At 57.5% G+C, this 15,325-nt stretch overlaps 2 protein-coding genes across 2 annotated transcripts; one reads left to right on the top strand and one right to left on the bottom strand.

Annotated features, from left to right (window-relative positions):
• Nucleotides 1-714: 714 nt before the first annotated feature.
• Nucleotides 715-3,832, bottom strand: LOC122390362. The gene is made up of 2 exons (XM_043383249.1): nt 1,130-3,832; nt 715-780 (listed from the first exon to the last, which is right to left on the bottom strand). The coding sequence occupies exons 1-2, from the start codon at nt 3,830-3,832 to the stop codon at nt 715-717; spliced, it is 2,769 nt and encodes a 922-aa protein (XP_043239184.1).
• Nucleotides 3,833-7,436: 3,604 nt separating this feature from the next.
• LOC122390363 (chondroadherin-like protein) lies at nt 7,437-9,146 on the top strand. The gene has a single exon (XM_043383250.1). The coding sequence runs from the start codon at nt 7,437-7,439 to the stop codon at nt 9,144-9,146; it is 1,710 nt and encodes a 569-aa protein (XP_043239185.1).
• Nucleotides 9,147-15,325: the final 6,179 nt, after the last annotated feature.

Below are 15,325 nucleotides of genomic sequence, written 5' to 3' on the forward strand. Positions count from 1 at the left end.
CGGTGTAGCTATAGCGGACCTTTAAACTTTTTTTGAGGTAAGGTCACTTGACGTGCCCTGGTGGCCTGACCTTGACCGACCCTGATCTGAAATTTTCACAAGCTGTGTAGAAAAGATGTATGAACAGGTCTACCAAAAACAGTGGCGCTGCGCGACGCCGTTTTTTTTAGATATCCGCGAAAAAAAACCTAAGGGGGGCGTAACCCCCCCCCTCTCCAGCACGGCGTGGGCTATTGGGAGACATAGACCCCTTTAAACTTGTTTAAAGGAGTCTATGTGGGAGACGATTGAAATGCTCTTCTTCTGAACGAAAACACCCTCAAACATCGGGATACAGGTAAATATGACACATTTAATCGGTAAATGTCACTCGTGATGTGACCACTTTTATGTTACTGAGGTCATCTCAGGTCATGAAAGGTCTCCAGTAGATTTTGGACAATATGTAATAAACAATTTCCAAAGATCCAGACCGCTGTATTTTTCTCCTTCGAAACTCTAGCTCGTTAATTTGATTTTCGCGCAGCGTCACGCGTCATATAAATAGAACGAACTTCTAAAAAGATCAGCGAGGTCAAACAACGTTTTTTCTTTCACACCTCCCCCTGGCTTTCAAGCCACCTTATCAGTCCCTCCACCTTACACCGCTTCTGAGCTGGGAGACTGGTTCTTGGAGAGACTCTTCAGGTAACTGATGCGGGATAGAAGACGTTGCTACCATTTGCTGAGAGGAATCAAGTGCTGCCGGCAGCATGTTAGCCTCCTGAGGAGCTGCTGTTGCTGGAAGGTGCACGAGGAGCGGCCAGTCGTCGGTGACATCACTTCCCGTTGTCTTGACGCACTCTTTTCCTGTGCTTGGCCGCGCAGCTGTGCTCCTCGACTTACATCGCCTTAAGTTCCGAACGTGATGCGGCACGCCGTCTACTTCGATGCTCAGGCTCGAGATGATCGCCGTGACACGACCGAGCTGCGATCTGGCCCAGCATCGTGACCCGCGCCGTCTGACCCACACCTCGTCACCTACGGAGAAGGTGCCGTCATGACGGTCATGGCGTGATTCAACTCTGTTTCGCTCATTGCGTCTTCTTGATGATGCCTCCGTCGAAACAGCAATTGGTCGAGCTCTCACTGAGTACTGGTACAGTTGAGCCGCTGGGCACGTCGCTTCGTCTCGGCTGTCTTGTGGTGTCATGTTATACCAGTACACCGCGTCTGCCACCGAGCATCGGGTTCTGGCCGCCATTGTCTTGATGGTTCGATGGTTACGTTCCACTATACCATTGCCCCCGGCCTCATACGCACAGCGGAAGTGCACAGTAACGTCCCATTTCTGTAGGAGCTCCTCAAACCGACTTCCTCTGAACACAGTTGAGTTGTCCACAAGAATCTCGGCGGGGGCGCCACGCTCATGAAACACTGCTTCCAGCTGCTCGCAGACGGCATCACTGTTCTGGCTGCGTAGTCGCCGCCAGATGCTGAATCTAGACGGTCCACAATCGACCATCGTTAGGTAGAGTGCATTTCCGAAATGCGTCACATCCATGCCCAAGCGTCGCCATCCGTCACCTACTGAGAGCCTACCACGCTTCCATCTGACGGGCGCCGGGTCGATGGAGCTGCACTCATCGCACGCCTGTACCACCTCTCTCACTTCGGGTCGTCTCACAGTAGGATCCCTCTTCCTGACGAAGTAGAGAGTGCGGTTAATTCCTGGGTGGCCACTGGCTTCGTGAACCGCCCTGATCAGTGCATCGGTGGGCATCGCTTCAACTCCCCCGCAAGCTGTGCCGCCAATGCCACTTGAAGTGGTCTTCAGCCACTTCCGTGGCACGCGCGTCAGCTCATCGGCATTATTGCAGGCTGATGTGACATACACCACACTGACGCTCAACTCAAACTCGTCCACCAGGGCAGTCAGGAGAGCCAGCCTGCGACGAATGAGCATTTCACTCATTGCTTTAGTTCGCAGTCGTGCACGGCCACTGAGAGCGTCAGAAATCCAGTGGTACACAGTGCGTGAGTCTGTCAGGAGTCGGATTTTCTTGGCTTTCCAGACGAGCGCCAGGTTGATACCTTTGACTGCAGCGTCCAACTCAGCCAAGTTGATGTGGGCCGCTTCTTCAGTGCGCAGCCAGCAGGCGTCCTCAATGACGTCACCACCAACGTCCAGCACGACTCCCATTGCCAGGGAGCTGGCGTCGGTCCACACTGACATTTCATCTCCTGATACGTCCCAGCGACCGCCGACAGGATCAGAAGCCTGCACACGCCGCACCACCTCCTCCAGCATGTGACGCACCGCTCCACCGTCCTTCACTGGGTCGTCCCAGCCGTTGGTGACGGCGTTGGCGCGGCGCTTTATGTAAGCCGCCGCTACGCGCAGCCAGCCACACACTGGGTGGTGTCCTGTCAGTCTCCCGCAAAACGAGAAGACGACACGACGGGTGAGCTTTTCTGGGATCGTTCCGAAGGCATTATCTCGATTCCATCGTAATCGACCATCAGTCTGCTTGACGCGGAGCCCGAGAACTCGTGCACCCTCTGTCATCCTTTCCGGCGTCTTGCTTGAAAGACCAAAGCACTGCAGGTGTCTCCGCACCGCATCAGCACTCACCACGTCCTCGTTTACAAACACATCGTCAATGTAAGACGAGGTACCAGCAGCTACAGTCTCATCCTGCCGGAGCGTCGCATTCAAAATGGCCTTCATGATGACCGGCGCCACATTCATGCCGAATCCGAGCCTCGTAAGGCACAGGATCTGGCCACGAAACCTCACGGTTTGGTACGGCCACAGCTCCTCGCTGACAGCGATCTGAAGGTAAGCCTTCGATAGGTCGACGAGAGCCACGTTGCGTCCTTGTTTTCTCCATTCGCGCATTTTGTCCGCGCAGACGTCCGCATTGGCGGTGAACGACTCAATGTGCTCATTAAGTTCTCTAAAATCCATCACCGGCCGCACCTTGGCTTTGTTTTTCTGAACCACTGCCATGAGAGGGATTAAACCTTTCGGTAGTCCCATTGTGCGTTCATCGTACTTCTGCAGCCATCCACGATCAATCCATTCCTGAACCTCACACTCGTACTCCTCTCTGGCTTCAGGTTTGATCTGATACTCTCCGACTGAATTCTTCAGGCCACTAGGTTGATCATTGCCAAACCACTTCCAGTTTACTGTCCACTGCTTTTTATTGGCATCAAACCTCGCGGTGAAGTCGGCTTCATCGACCACTATGTCTCGGCATGCTTCTCCCCGCGCCGGTCGGTCACATTCCAGCGTGGCCGCCCCGCCGGCTGTTACCCCGGTCTGCGGGCTCTTGCTGCACGACTCACGTCTAGCGTTGGCAGCACTCTGTCCTCCTTCACCGCCAGGAGAGGCACTGACTTCCACACAGTCAGCCGTCTTGACTCCGAGTGTCACACATCCTTCCGCTCCAATGTGAACTCCTCCAAATGCACACACGCCGTTCATTCCAAGCACGAACTCGAAGTTCAGTGGTCGAAATCCAATTACCAATGCATCTACAAACATTGGTCGCTCTCCTGTGCTGTTCAGACACACAGTAGTAGTTCCCAAGCAACGATGCCTTGCACCGTCCATCGTCATGATGCTAACATTAGTCGGCTTCCACGCTCCGCACAGCGATACGTGGATCAGACACTGCGAGCAGCCAGTGTCCAGCAAAACCTGCCGACTCTCATCGTTCACTCGCAGGCACAGCGTAGGCACAGCGCCGTTCAGCGGGCAGGAGAGAAGACCGACGCAGTCATCTTCTCTCGTTGGTCGTTTCCCGAGCCCCGGCAAGACGTTGAAGTCCGCCCTATTTCGCATGGCTGATGACGGCACTCCGCTGCTCCCCGCTTATTGTGAGTAGCTGCATGCTGCTCACAACAGCTCGCAGCCGTTCGCTTTTTCTGACGCGCCGACATGACGCCTGCATTCATGCATCCGCGGGCAATATGTCCAGGCTGGCCACACTTGAAGCACACCGGCGGGCGTGCTGGCCCTCGCGACTTGATGTAAGCCTCACCTGATCGCACTGGTCCGCGAGATACGGCTGGAAAGGCTCCGGCACCAGGTACTGTCGTTTCGGTCAGAATGCCACGGGCACATTCGAGCAGTTCGTTCACACTCATCTCACAGACGTGTGAGTTCGTCCGCATGGCAGTTTTCACATGATCGGGCAGGCCGAACATGAAGGCACTGCCAATGGCCCTTTCCTCAAAACCTCCAGCCAGCTCGGCAAATCGCCTGATGTCAGCCAGATAGGCATCAACAGGCTCTCCCACAAGCAGCCGACGTGCGTTAAGCTGCTCATAAGCAGAGAATCGGTCTGCCTCAAAGGCCTTGATGAGATGCGTCTTCACCTGATCGACGTCAAGCTTCACTGTCTCTGGCAGCTGATCGTAAACCTTGTATGCATCGCCGATTAACCGGAGTGGAATTATCGGGCACAAATCGGACACCTTGTGAAGCTTACACAGCCACTCCAGCTTGCTCAACCACTCGGCCACACCCATTTCATCTTTGCCGCCTCCACCAAACTCTGGTAACAGCCTTGGATCAAAAGAAGACATTTTAATTAATGAAAAGGCCGAAATAGCTTGTAATAAACAATTTCCGAAGATCCAGACCGCTGTATTTTTCTCCTTCGAAACTCTAGCTCGTTAATTTGATTTTCGCGCAGCGTCACGCGTCATATAAATAGAACGAACTTCTAAAAAGATCAGCGAGGTCAAACAACGTTTTTTCTTTCACACAATAACTTTTGATAGAGATATGGTAGAGCAATGAAACACCCTATATAATTATTTTCCTTCTCGAAAATATGGATCGACAGTTAGGTGATGACCTTTACCTTAGGTCAAATTCTCAAAATGCCCTTTTAATGTCTACTTCTAGTTCATTTGACTCGTCTGTCTCGAAAAATGGAACACGATGCTAGTTAAACTAATCTCGTGCAGGTCTAAGCCAAAAGAAAAGGTATTACAGATAAACGCCCTCCGAGAAAAGTATATTTTGAGGCTAAACGTTTACCTTAGGTCAAATCTGAGATAGAACGAACGCCGCCTACTGCGTGTCTCGACGTGGCCCACAAGCTAAGTAAGAAGTGGGTGTTCAAACACCCCCAGCAGGTTCAATAAAAAAAACGCTTACGCTGTTGGCGGCACCGCACTGCTAGGCGCTGTCGGCATCGCAATAATGAGCGGCACAGCGCTGAGGAGCGCCACTTGCATTGAGGGGTGGCATTGTACGGTGAAGGGGCGCATTGAGGGGTGGCATTGTACGGTGAAGGGGCAGCGTCGCATTGAGGGGCGGTATCGCAACGAGGGATGGCACTTACGAGGCTGCCTTATAAGGAACGCTTGGCACATCCTAGCCCAGCTCGGCGCCGCCTGGCTGCTGCATCTTGAAAAGGGCCCTTGGTGTCGATGAGAAAGCCCCATTGTCAAATAATTGCCTAGCGTCAGTGTTTCGGGGGAGGGCGCTATCGATCTTGAATGGGGCGGGGCGACCGAAGTCTCCATTCAGTTTCGCGTCAGTGACTACTGGAGGGCGTCAACGACCTCGGATAGGGCGAATGTAATCTTCAGAAGGGCACCGGGTGCTCTAGAGGGGTGCAATGCTTGGATGGGGTCACTGCTGCCTTCAGTAGGGCGTCGGACGCTCTGGAGGAGCGCCATTGATCTCGGATGGTCCGACTGGGATTTTCAGAGGAGCATCAGTGGCTTCAGAGGGGCGCCATTGATCAAGGATGGACCGACTGAAGTCCCGGTTCAGGTGGGCGCCAGTGGCTCTTGAGGGGCGCAAGCGACCTCGGATTGATGGGGCGATTGTGATCTTAAGAACGGCGTTGAGGGGTGCCATTGGGCATGGATGGGGCCACTGTTGCCTTCAGCAGGGCGCCGGAGGGAGGCTCTGGAGGGGCTTGAGCTTGGGTGGGCCGACTGTAGTCTCCAGGGGCGTTGTCTCGGATGGGGCGAATGTGATTTTCAGAGGGGTGCCGGGTAGTCTAGAAGGGCGCTAAATTGGTTTCAGTGGGTTGCCATCGATCTTAAGATGGGGCAGCTGTAATCTTCGTTTAGATCGGCGCCAGTGACTTTTGAGGGGCGCCAGCGACCTCGGATGAGGACAACTGTGATCTTCAGAAGCGCGCCGGACGCTCTGGAGGGGCGTCATTGGGCTTGGATGGGGCGACTTTAGTCTCAAGCGGGACGACTCCAGCTCAAGGGGGGTGGGGCGCTAGTGGCTCTTGAGGGCGCTATTGATCTCGGATAGGGCGAGTGTGATCTTGAGAAGAATGCGGGTGCTTTAGAGGGGCGCCAGTGGTTTCAGGGGGTGCCATCGAACTTCGATGGGTCGATTGGGGCAGCTGTGAAGTTCAGAGGGGCGCCGGGTGCTCTAGAGGGGCGCCATCAAGCTTTAATGTGCCGACTGTTCCGTTCAGGTGGGTGCCAGCGGCTCTGCAGGGGCGCCATCGACCCTCGGGTTCGGATATTCTGGTTTCCGTAGGGCACCCTTCAACATTTGGGGGCTCAGGTCGTATTTGGGGGTGCCCTGGAGAACATTTAGGTGTCCAGGCACCCCAAAAGAGATATTGAGTTCGATCCCTGCCTGCACATCACTTTTTAATTCATGTTCTCTCTGTAAAACGGCATCAGCCTAGTCGGCGCTAATTGGGGCGCCATTTGGGCGGCTGGGCGGAAAGAAAGGGCCATGGCCTCCATGGCCCCCCCCCCCTGTCTACGCCACTGGCTGCATGTTTTTTTCTACTCAAATGAACATTAACACACAACGTCCATTCTTCTATGCGATAGGATAGATGTTTGTTGATCGCCGTTGACAAATATGTATAATTATATATTTGAGCATCTAGTCTTTCCGACTCGAGGTCGCTGGCCGGGGTAACTTTTTCAAACACTGTCCACCCATGAACCCTCACATAGGTGGCGGGCCGCTGCGAGCTCTCAGCTGCCATGGTGCTGAACATCTGCCGCGGTCAGAGAGGAGCGCCGCTGAACATCTGCCGCGGTCAGAGAGCTGAGCGCCGCGCAGAACTGACAGGGGGCTCTGATTTCAGTGGCTGGACTCCGCTCGGTCAGAGAGGAGCGCCGCGCAGAACTGACAGGGGGCTCTGATTTCAGTTGCTGGACTCCGCTCGGACAGAGATGAGCAACGCGGCGGGCCACCCGAGCGGCGGAGCGGCTCCACTGTGCACCGGCTGAGCCACGCCACGGAGCTGCTCGCAGACCGGTGCCGGTGACTCCGGGGACGGGTGCCGGTGACTCTGCGGGGGCTGCCGGTGACTCTGCGGGGACTGCCGGTGACTCTGCGGAGACTGCCGGTGACTCCGGGGACGGGTGCCGGTGGGAGGCGGATGCGCCGCTCGGCGGGCGCGGCTGCGCTATCTGCGGCCACCCCGGCGTCCTTCACCATGCGTGGTGCGGTGCTGGTGCTGGTGCTGGTGCAGATGGTGCCGGCGACCGCCGTGTGCCCGGCGCAGTGTCTCTGTAACCACACGGCGCTCACCGTCTCCTGCGAGAGCGGCCGTCTTGAGCACTTCCCCATCCAGCTGAACCCGCGCGTCCAGCGACTGGATCTGGCCGGCAACCGGATCACACGCCTGCATGGCTCGATCGACTACTACACGGGCCTGGTCTCCCTCAACCTGAGCAGCAACGCCGTGGAGCGGCTGGACGCGCTGACGTTCGAGCACCAGCGGCTGCTGCAGGATCTGGATCTGGCCAGCAACCGTCTGGAGTTGGTGGCGCGCGGCAGCCTGGCCGGCCTGCGGCGGCTGCGGCGGCTCTCCCTGGCTGACAACCGGCTGGTCCGCCTCGACGACGGCGCGCTCGGCGAGGCGCACCACTTGCAGCGGCTCGACCTCTCCGGAAACCGACTGCGCGCGCTGGGCGGCGCACTGTCCGGCCTGGCGCGGCTGCAGGCGCTCTCAATCGGCAGCAACCGTCTGGCGCGGGTCCGAGCGGTGGAGCTGCGTGCACTGACCGACCTCCGGGAGCTGGGCCTCTGCCACAACGGCCTGCAGACGCTGCAGGGCGCCGAGCAGCTGCCAGAGCTGCGGTGGCTTGACCTGTCCGGCAACCGGCTCACAACTCTCCCCGACCTGTCGGCGCTCACCAAGCTGAGCCACCTCGACGTGAGCGCCAACCGTCTGAGCAGGCTGGCGGCCGCCGCACCGAGCACACTCCGCTGGCTTGACCTCAGCGCTAACCGGCTGAGCCGGCTGCGGGCCGCCGACCTGGCCGGGCTGCCGCACCTGCGCCAACTGCGGCTCTGCGACTCGGCTCAGCTGCGGGAGGTGGCCGCCGACGCACTGTCCGGCTGCCCGCAGCTGCACACGCTGCAGCTGTGCAACAACTCTCGGCTGGCGCGGCTGCCCGACCGGCTGCTGGTGGCCACACTGCGCCGCGTCAGTGTGCGTGACTGCCGCCTGTCGGCACTGCCGGCGCCGGCGGCCGCAGCCAACCTCAGCTGGCTGGACGCGCGCGGTAACCAGCTGTCGTGCAACTGCTCGCTGCGCTGGCTGCAGGAGGCTGTGGCGGCCGGCCGGGCGGCCGACCTGCGGTGCGCCGGGCCCGGCTCGGTGAGTGGCCGGCGCCTGTCGCTGCTGGCCACAGCCGAGCTGTGGTGTCCGCCGCCGCTGGCGCCCCTAGCGTTGTCGCTCGGCCTGCCGCTGTTGGTGCTAGCGCTGCTCGGTGGCGCGTTCTGCGCGCTCTGCCGACGACGGAGGAGTCACAGAACGGCCACGGCCGGCGTCTGTGTGGCCACTCTGGCCCAATCACACGGCACCAAAGGGGCGGCCGCCGCTGCCGGTGGCGGCCGCGAGTGGCCCCGCTACTGGCCGTGTGAGGTAGGTGCGCCAGCTCAGCACGGCACTGGCAAACTGCACACGGCTGCCAGCGTGTGGGCGCCGCGGCCCGTCAGTGCCGAGCCGAGACTGGTGCTGAGCGCCGACTCGTTCCGCGGCTACTCGTCCGACGAGCAGTACAGTACATCCATTTTCAGCTGTGACGATCAGCCGGCGCTGGCGCTGCGGCCGTGCAGGCCGACCGGGAGGGAGACGCGCAGCGCCCGGCCACCTACCGGCGCCGACCAGCGCCAGCCACCCAGCCAGCCACCGTGAGACAGCCAGCAACGGCCCAGTGTGGCCCAGTGTGGCCCAGTGTGGCCATCAGGCGGACCGCCAGCCTGCGGAGCGGCCCAGTGTGGCCAGATGGCCATCAGGCGGACCGCCAGCAATGTCAGATAGTCTGCGGAGCGGCCCAGTGTGGCCCGGTGTGGCCCAGTGTGGCCCAGTGTGGCCAGATGGCCAGATGGCCATCAGGCGGACCGCCAGCCTGCAAAGCCGCCCGGTGTGGCCCAGTGTGGCCCAGTGTGGCCAGATGGCCATCAGGCGGACCGCCAGCCTGCGGAGCGGCCCAGTGTGGGTGTAGGCGCCGCCGGGAATTAATGTTTTTTTTTTTTTTTGTTCGCTGGGTGGTTCGTTCAGTTGGTGTTTCCGGGAGTTGAGTTGGAATTGAATGGAAGTAGAACGTCATCAGTGGATCCTCCTTAGTAACAGTCAGCTGGGCGCTGCGTCGCTCCGGTCATGTCCGCGGTGAAAGTTTGCAGCTTTACTGCTGGAAGGCTCATATTCTGTCATCTCTAGTGGTGAGTTTGTAGTAATTATTGGTTAAAGGCCCATGTGTGAAAGAGATTGGCCGTGTATTTATCACAGTATTTTGCGTATGATATTTTGAGTGATGTTGTGTTTTACATAAATTGCGTATTTGTTGGCGTTCTCGTTCCTGAATATTAAAGTGATGATGGTGCTGCGCCGCCATGTTTGGTTCATTCACGGCCTTGGTCAAGGCCGTATAAGAGAGGTAGAATCATCCCGCGATTTCCAATGGACCGGTCGCTAAGCATTAGCGTGACGTCACTGGTGGAGACCGGGCGGCGCCCGGCTCCAAGCTGTACGTCGGGTACATTTGGCACCGCATGTTGTTATTACTGAACGTAACGACAACTAATGACTCTTTATAAGTTTTTTCTCTCCTAAAGATGATTTCCTTGCCGGTACATTGCCGACCCGAGCCCCAGGGCTGACAATCATGGGATATGGGTCGGATGGGCGACCTCGCGACGGCAGAAGGAACGATTGCAATTGTTGTGTCCCGCACCGCCGATTGCATTCTCTATCTGCACCCGGGGGGGGGGGGGGAGCAGGGGGCACGTGCCCCCATCGGATCAGGGGGCCTCTCGGGCCCGAGGGGCCTTGCGACGCCAATTGGCGGCTGAGGGTCCACGCTGGCATCTTTCGACTCAGAAGGGCCCCACAGGGCTCGGAAGAACACCTTATGTGCTCCGAAGCGCCACACTTCTCTCCATAAGAGCCCCACACCGGCTTTTTAGTGTCCCTTGTCGGCCTTTGAGGGCCCCTTGCCGGCTTCTCAGGGCCTATTGGCGACCTCTGAGGGCTACTTGCCGGCCTCTAAGGGCCCTTACCGGCCTATCAGGGACCAGCAGCTCTAAGGGTTCCACACACGCCTGCAATGACTGTCTAAACCAATGGCTGTAGGCCCCACAACGGCGCCTGCGAGGGCCCTCACCGGCGGCTGTGAAGGCCCCACACCGGTGCCTAGCTGAGGGCCCCACACCGCCACCTCTGAGTGCAACCGGCACCCCTGAATGAGGTCCCGAAACCACTTCTTAAGTGCTTCTTAAGGCTATATATCGGCGGCTCTGGGGGCCCAACGCCGGAGCCTCTGCGGACTCTGACGGCCTCAGACGGGACCTGCGCATCGGACGGCTACTCACCGGTGACTTTTGAGGGCCCCACACCGACGACTCTGAGGGCCCCACTGGCGTTTGAGCGTACCTTGCTGGTCTCTAAGGACTCCACAGGGCTCCCGAAGGCACCGCAGACCTCTAGAGAGCCCCTTGTCGGTCTCTGAGAGCCCCTGTCGGCCTGTAAAGGGTTCGAGCCAGCAGCTCTAAGGGTCCCACACCCGACTGCGACAACCCCACACTGCAGTGTCTCTAAGGGCCCACGACGGCAACTGTGAGGAACCTCACCGGCGCCTCTGAGCGCCCACAGCGGCACCTCTGGGGGCCCCGCACCAATGCCTCTAAGAGCCTCACACCGGTACCTGTGAGGGCCCACACCAGTGCCTCCAAAGGCTTCATAACCGGCGGCCCTGAGGGCCCTACACGGGTGATTTTGAGGGGGGCCTACCGAAGGCACCACACAATCCGGCCCTTAGTCTCGCTGAGTTTCTATCCCAATCCCATACCGGCTTCTATCCCAATTCCGGCTCAACTAATTAACAGCCCCCCCCCCTTCCATGGGTCAGCAGCGCCGCGCCGGTGTTGGGGGCCAGCGCCATCGGGCCGGCAGTCGGCCTCGGCCGCGCGCACTCAATGGTTAGCGCTTAGCACCGGCGGCTAGCGCACGCCCGGTGTGTTACCGGCCGTGAGCCGCTCCAAAACGGCTGCAGTAACTAGTCGATATAGGAAGTAAGCAGATGCAGAGATGCAGGTGGATTGATGACCGGCAAGCTTGTGTGTTTTATGAGGGTGAAGGGTCGAAGTCGGCGGCTGAGTGGTGAGCGGATTTTATCAGATACCGGTTCACATGACCTTTGGCCAGGTCCTGGTACCCTGACGCACTCTTGGAGAGCCGAATCACAGCAAAAATCCATCCACCACTGTATCTATACGACTTGCTCTTTTTTGAAAACGTCTGCGTTTGGCCTTCTACGGGCCCGGCCGGCCGGCCGGCCCCGATTGGCGGTCCTCCAGTGACGTCACCGGTAGTGTTAAGCTGATTGGCGAATAATACATGGGAAGAACCGGGACGACATCCCCCTGCTCGGCAGACTAGACAGCTGCCCAGAGGCCGTTGAAGAAGGGGACTTCCACGGGCAGACTAGCGAGCTGCCTCGGGGTCGTTGTAGAAGGGGATACCCCGGGCAGACTAGCGAGCTGCCCCGGGGTCGTTGTAGAAGGGGACACCCCCGGGCAGACTAGCGAGCTGCCTCGGGGTCGTTGTAGAAGGGGATACCCCGGGCAGACTAGCGAGCTGCCCCGGGGTCGTTGTAGAAGGGGACACCCCCGGGCAGACTAGCGAGCTGCCCCGGGGTCGTTGTAGAAGGGGACACCCCCCCCCCTCGGGCAGACTAGCGAGCTGCCCCGGGGTCGTTGTAGAAGGGGACACCCCCGGGCAGACTAGCGAGCTGCCCCGGGGTCGTTGTAGAAGGGGACACCCCCCCCCCGGGCAGACTAGCGAGCTGCCCCGGGGTCGTTGTGTTGGTTGTAGAAGGGAACACCCCCGGGCAGACTAGCGAGCTGCCCCGGGGTCGTTGTAGAAGGGGACACCCCCCCGGGCAGACTAGCGAGCTGCCCCGGGGTCGTTGTAGAAGGGGACACCCCCCGGGCAGACTAGTGAGCTGCCCCGGGGTCGTTGTAGAAGGGGACACCCCCGGGCAGACTAGCGAGCTGCCACGGGGTCGTTGTAGAAGGGGACACCCCCGGGCAGACTAGCGAGCTTCACCCGGGACTTGCAGAATTGGGCATCCCAAGATTATCCGAATGTTCAGGGCAATTACCCGACCTGAATACCAAAAATACCCGCTTTTGAAATCTGATAGTACCCGCATCACCCGCCACGGGCAACAAGCTTGCCTTTCCGCGAAGCTCCGGATTGATCAGGGACCAAATGACCGGCATACAGACAGCCCCATACGCTGTAAACAGGCCAATATGGGTAAAGGTTGCCGTTGCTTCCTAGCTCGACACGTTTCGGAGGTGTTTACTGCCTCCAAACGCCGAGCTGGCTCAATGTCACCCATAGAAGGTACAGTAACTCACCCACCAACCAACCATAGGCAGGTCCTGAGTGACGTCAACCCTGATGCTGGCGAGGGGTACCAGTGCCCCAAACTTTGTTGATTTATGTGGGAAACGACATCCAAATGAAAATCACTTTTCACTCGCCTCCATTTTTTAATAGCCCATTTTCCACTCCCAATTTTACCAAGAAAAAGCATTTGCATGGATCGATAGCCATTTTACTCCCCACATACCAGCCTTGTATTAAATTTTGCTGTACGTTCTTTTTCCACTCTTTAGGCATTATCTGACCATCAATTTCCCACCCTTATCCCTTATTTGGTGAGTAATTTTCATAGACCCGGGAAACAGGGGGCAGCGGGGGCGCTTGCCCCCCCCCCCCAACCTGAGAGCCGAGGGGGCGGCGCCCCCTCAACATTGAAGCAGCGAGAAAGGATCTTTCCCCCCTTTTCCGGACTTCTTTCCTTTATACATCTAAACATCAACACACGGCATTTTCCTTGCCATCTGAATGGTTTCTGCTGTTAAGTATATGATTTGACATCTGCTGTTGTCATCCCGCTTTTGTTTGGGCCTGGCCTTGGCCATAAGTTTGGCAGGCCAGCTTTTATACTGGACCATTTTAAGTTAACCTTGAGAAATACCTAACGTACAACGGTGGTAAAAACGTTGCTATAGGTATAACACAGTTTACCCGCTCCGGGTGTAAGGGAGGGGTGTGGGGCAATGAGTGCACTGACGTGGCACCCTTGGAAGGCCGGTATGGGATTAAAAGCTCAGCGACACTAAGGGCTTGTATGGTGCCTTCGGTTATCGTTAGCATCCTCAGAATCACCGGCGAGGGCCCTCAGAGCCGCCGGTAAGGGGCCTTTAGAGGCACTGGTGTGGGAATGTCATGCAGGTGCCGGTGTGGGCGCTCAGAGGTGCTAGTGTGATTCTCTCAGAGGCGCCGGTGAGGGTCCTTACAGGCGTTGCTGTGGGCCCTCATAGACGCTGGTGTGGAGCCGTTACAGACGGATGTGGGGCCTGAGCTGCTGACGCGAACCCTCTACAAGCCGGCAGGGGGTTCTCAGTGACCGGCAAGAGGCCCTTAGGCCAGCTGAAGAAGTTCTGTGGGGTCCTTAGAGACCGGCATGGTACTATCAGACGCCGGTGGGGCCCTGAGAGTCACCGGACCGGTGTGGGGCCCTCAGAAGTCACCAGTGGGTGGCCTTTAGATGCGCCGGTGTTGGGTAGGTATTCGGGTCCTCACTCTCAGAATCGCCGATATAGGGCATTAATTAGGCACTATTGTAGGCACTCATAGTTGGGGGTGTGAAAACCTCAGAGACACCGGTGCGGGCCCTCATAGGCGCCGACGAGGGCCCCCATAGTTGCCGTTATAGGGCCCTCAGAAAAATAATTGTGGGACCATCACAGGCGGGAAATGCCCCTAGAACTGGGCTCTCATAGGCCGGTAAGAACTTTCAGAGGCCAGTAAGGGGACTTTGGAGACCACTGAGGGGCCCTTAAAAGGCACAAGAGGCCATCAGAATCCGGCGTGGGGCCCTTAAAGAGATCTAAGTGTGGCAATTTAGGGTCCATGAGGTGCTCTAACGAGCCCCATGGGGCCCTTCTATATGGCCATTTTTAACCCCCAGTGGTCAAATGGCGCCGCAGGGCCCCTCGGACCCGAGGCTCCCTTTGAACCCGATGGGGAGGTGGGGTACGTGTCCCCTTAGACCCCTAGCTACGCCACCGTTTCATATGCATCATGTCAGGTATTTTATATGCTCGCCCCCCCCCCCCACCCCACCTTGAAAATCGTTCCCGGGCCCCTAGGAATTTTCCTTTGACACCCAAGCCAAAATACAATTTTGGGACACTGAGGGGAACTCCCAGTCCTAACAACGCATACTGACTTACTTCATTTTAACTATGAATGATAGTACCTGACCTGTATTGTTCAATGTTCATTCGCTGTTTTGCAGGGGAAAGGTCATCTCATATTCTAAAGCGACAAGTAGAAATAATTTGCTAAGAAATAGACCGCTTTGAAGATAGTTTCAGACGATTTAACAACCCTCAGCAGCAGCAGCAAACCAAGGTTGAAAACACGTCTAACGTTAGAGTTGACTAGATTTCATTTTTTATCTTAGGGCTTCGCCTAACGATTTTATCACAATTTTATTACTATCTTAGTATCTTACTTTCCACCAGCATTGCCCTCATGTTCCTATTGGTGGAACCAAATATCCCCTCAAAAATGCCGATATCGCCCATGCCCAAGCGTTCATTATCCACCCTATCGGGTCCCATAGAACCTCCATTAACAGATATACGGGCCCCGTACATGGAATAACGTACCTTTCAAAACCCCGGCCACCTTGGCCTATACCTGACGATGTCCCGTAAGACCTGCTAGGCAGCACCACTGGAGCAAGATGAGCTGGGAGGGGTCGGAACTCCCTCAGCTGACGTGGGAGCTGT

The sequence above is a fragment of the Amphibalanus amphitrite genome, unplaced genomic scaffold, assembly GCF_019059575.1.
Source record: "Amphibalanus amphitrite isolate SeventyFive unplaced genomic scaffold, NRLGWU_Aamphi_draft 000393F_arrow, whole genome shotgun sequence".
In the NCBI taxonomy this organism is placed as follows: Eukaryota; Metazoa; Arthropoda; class Thecostraca; order Balanomorpha; family Balanidae; genus Amphibalanus; species Amphibalanus amphitrite.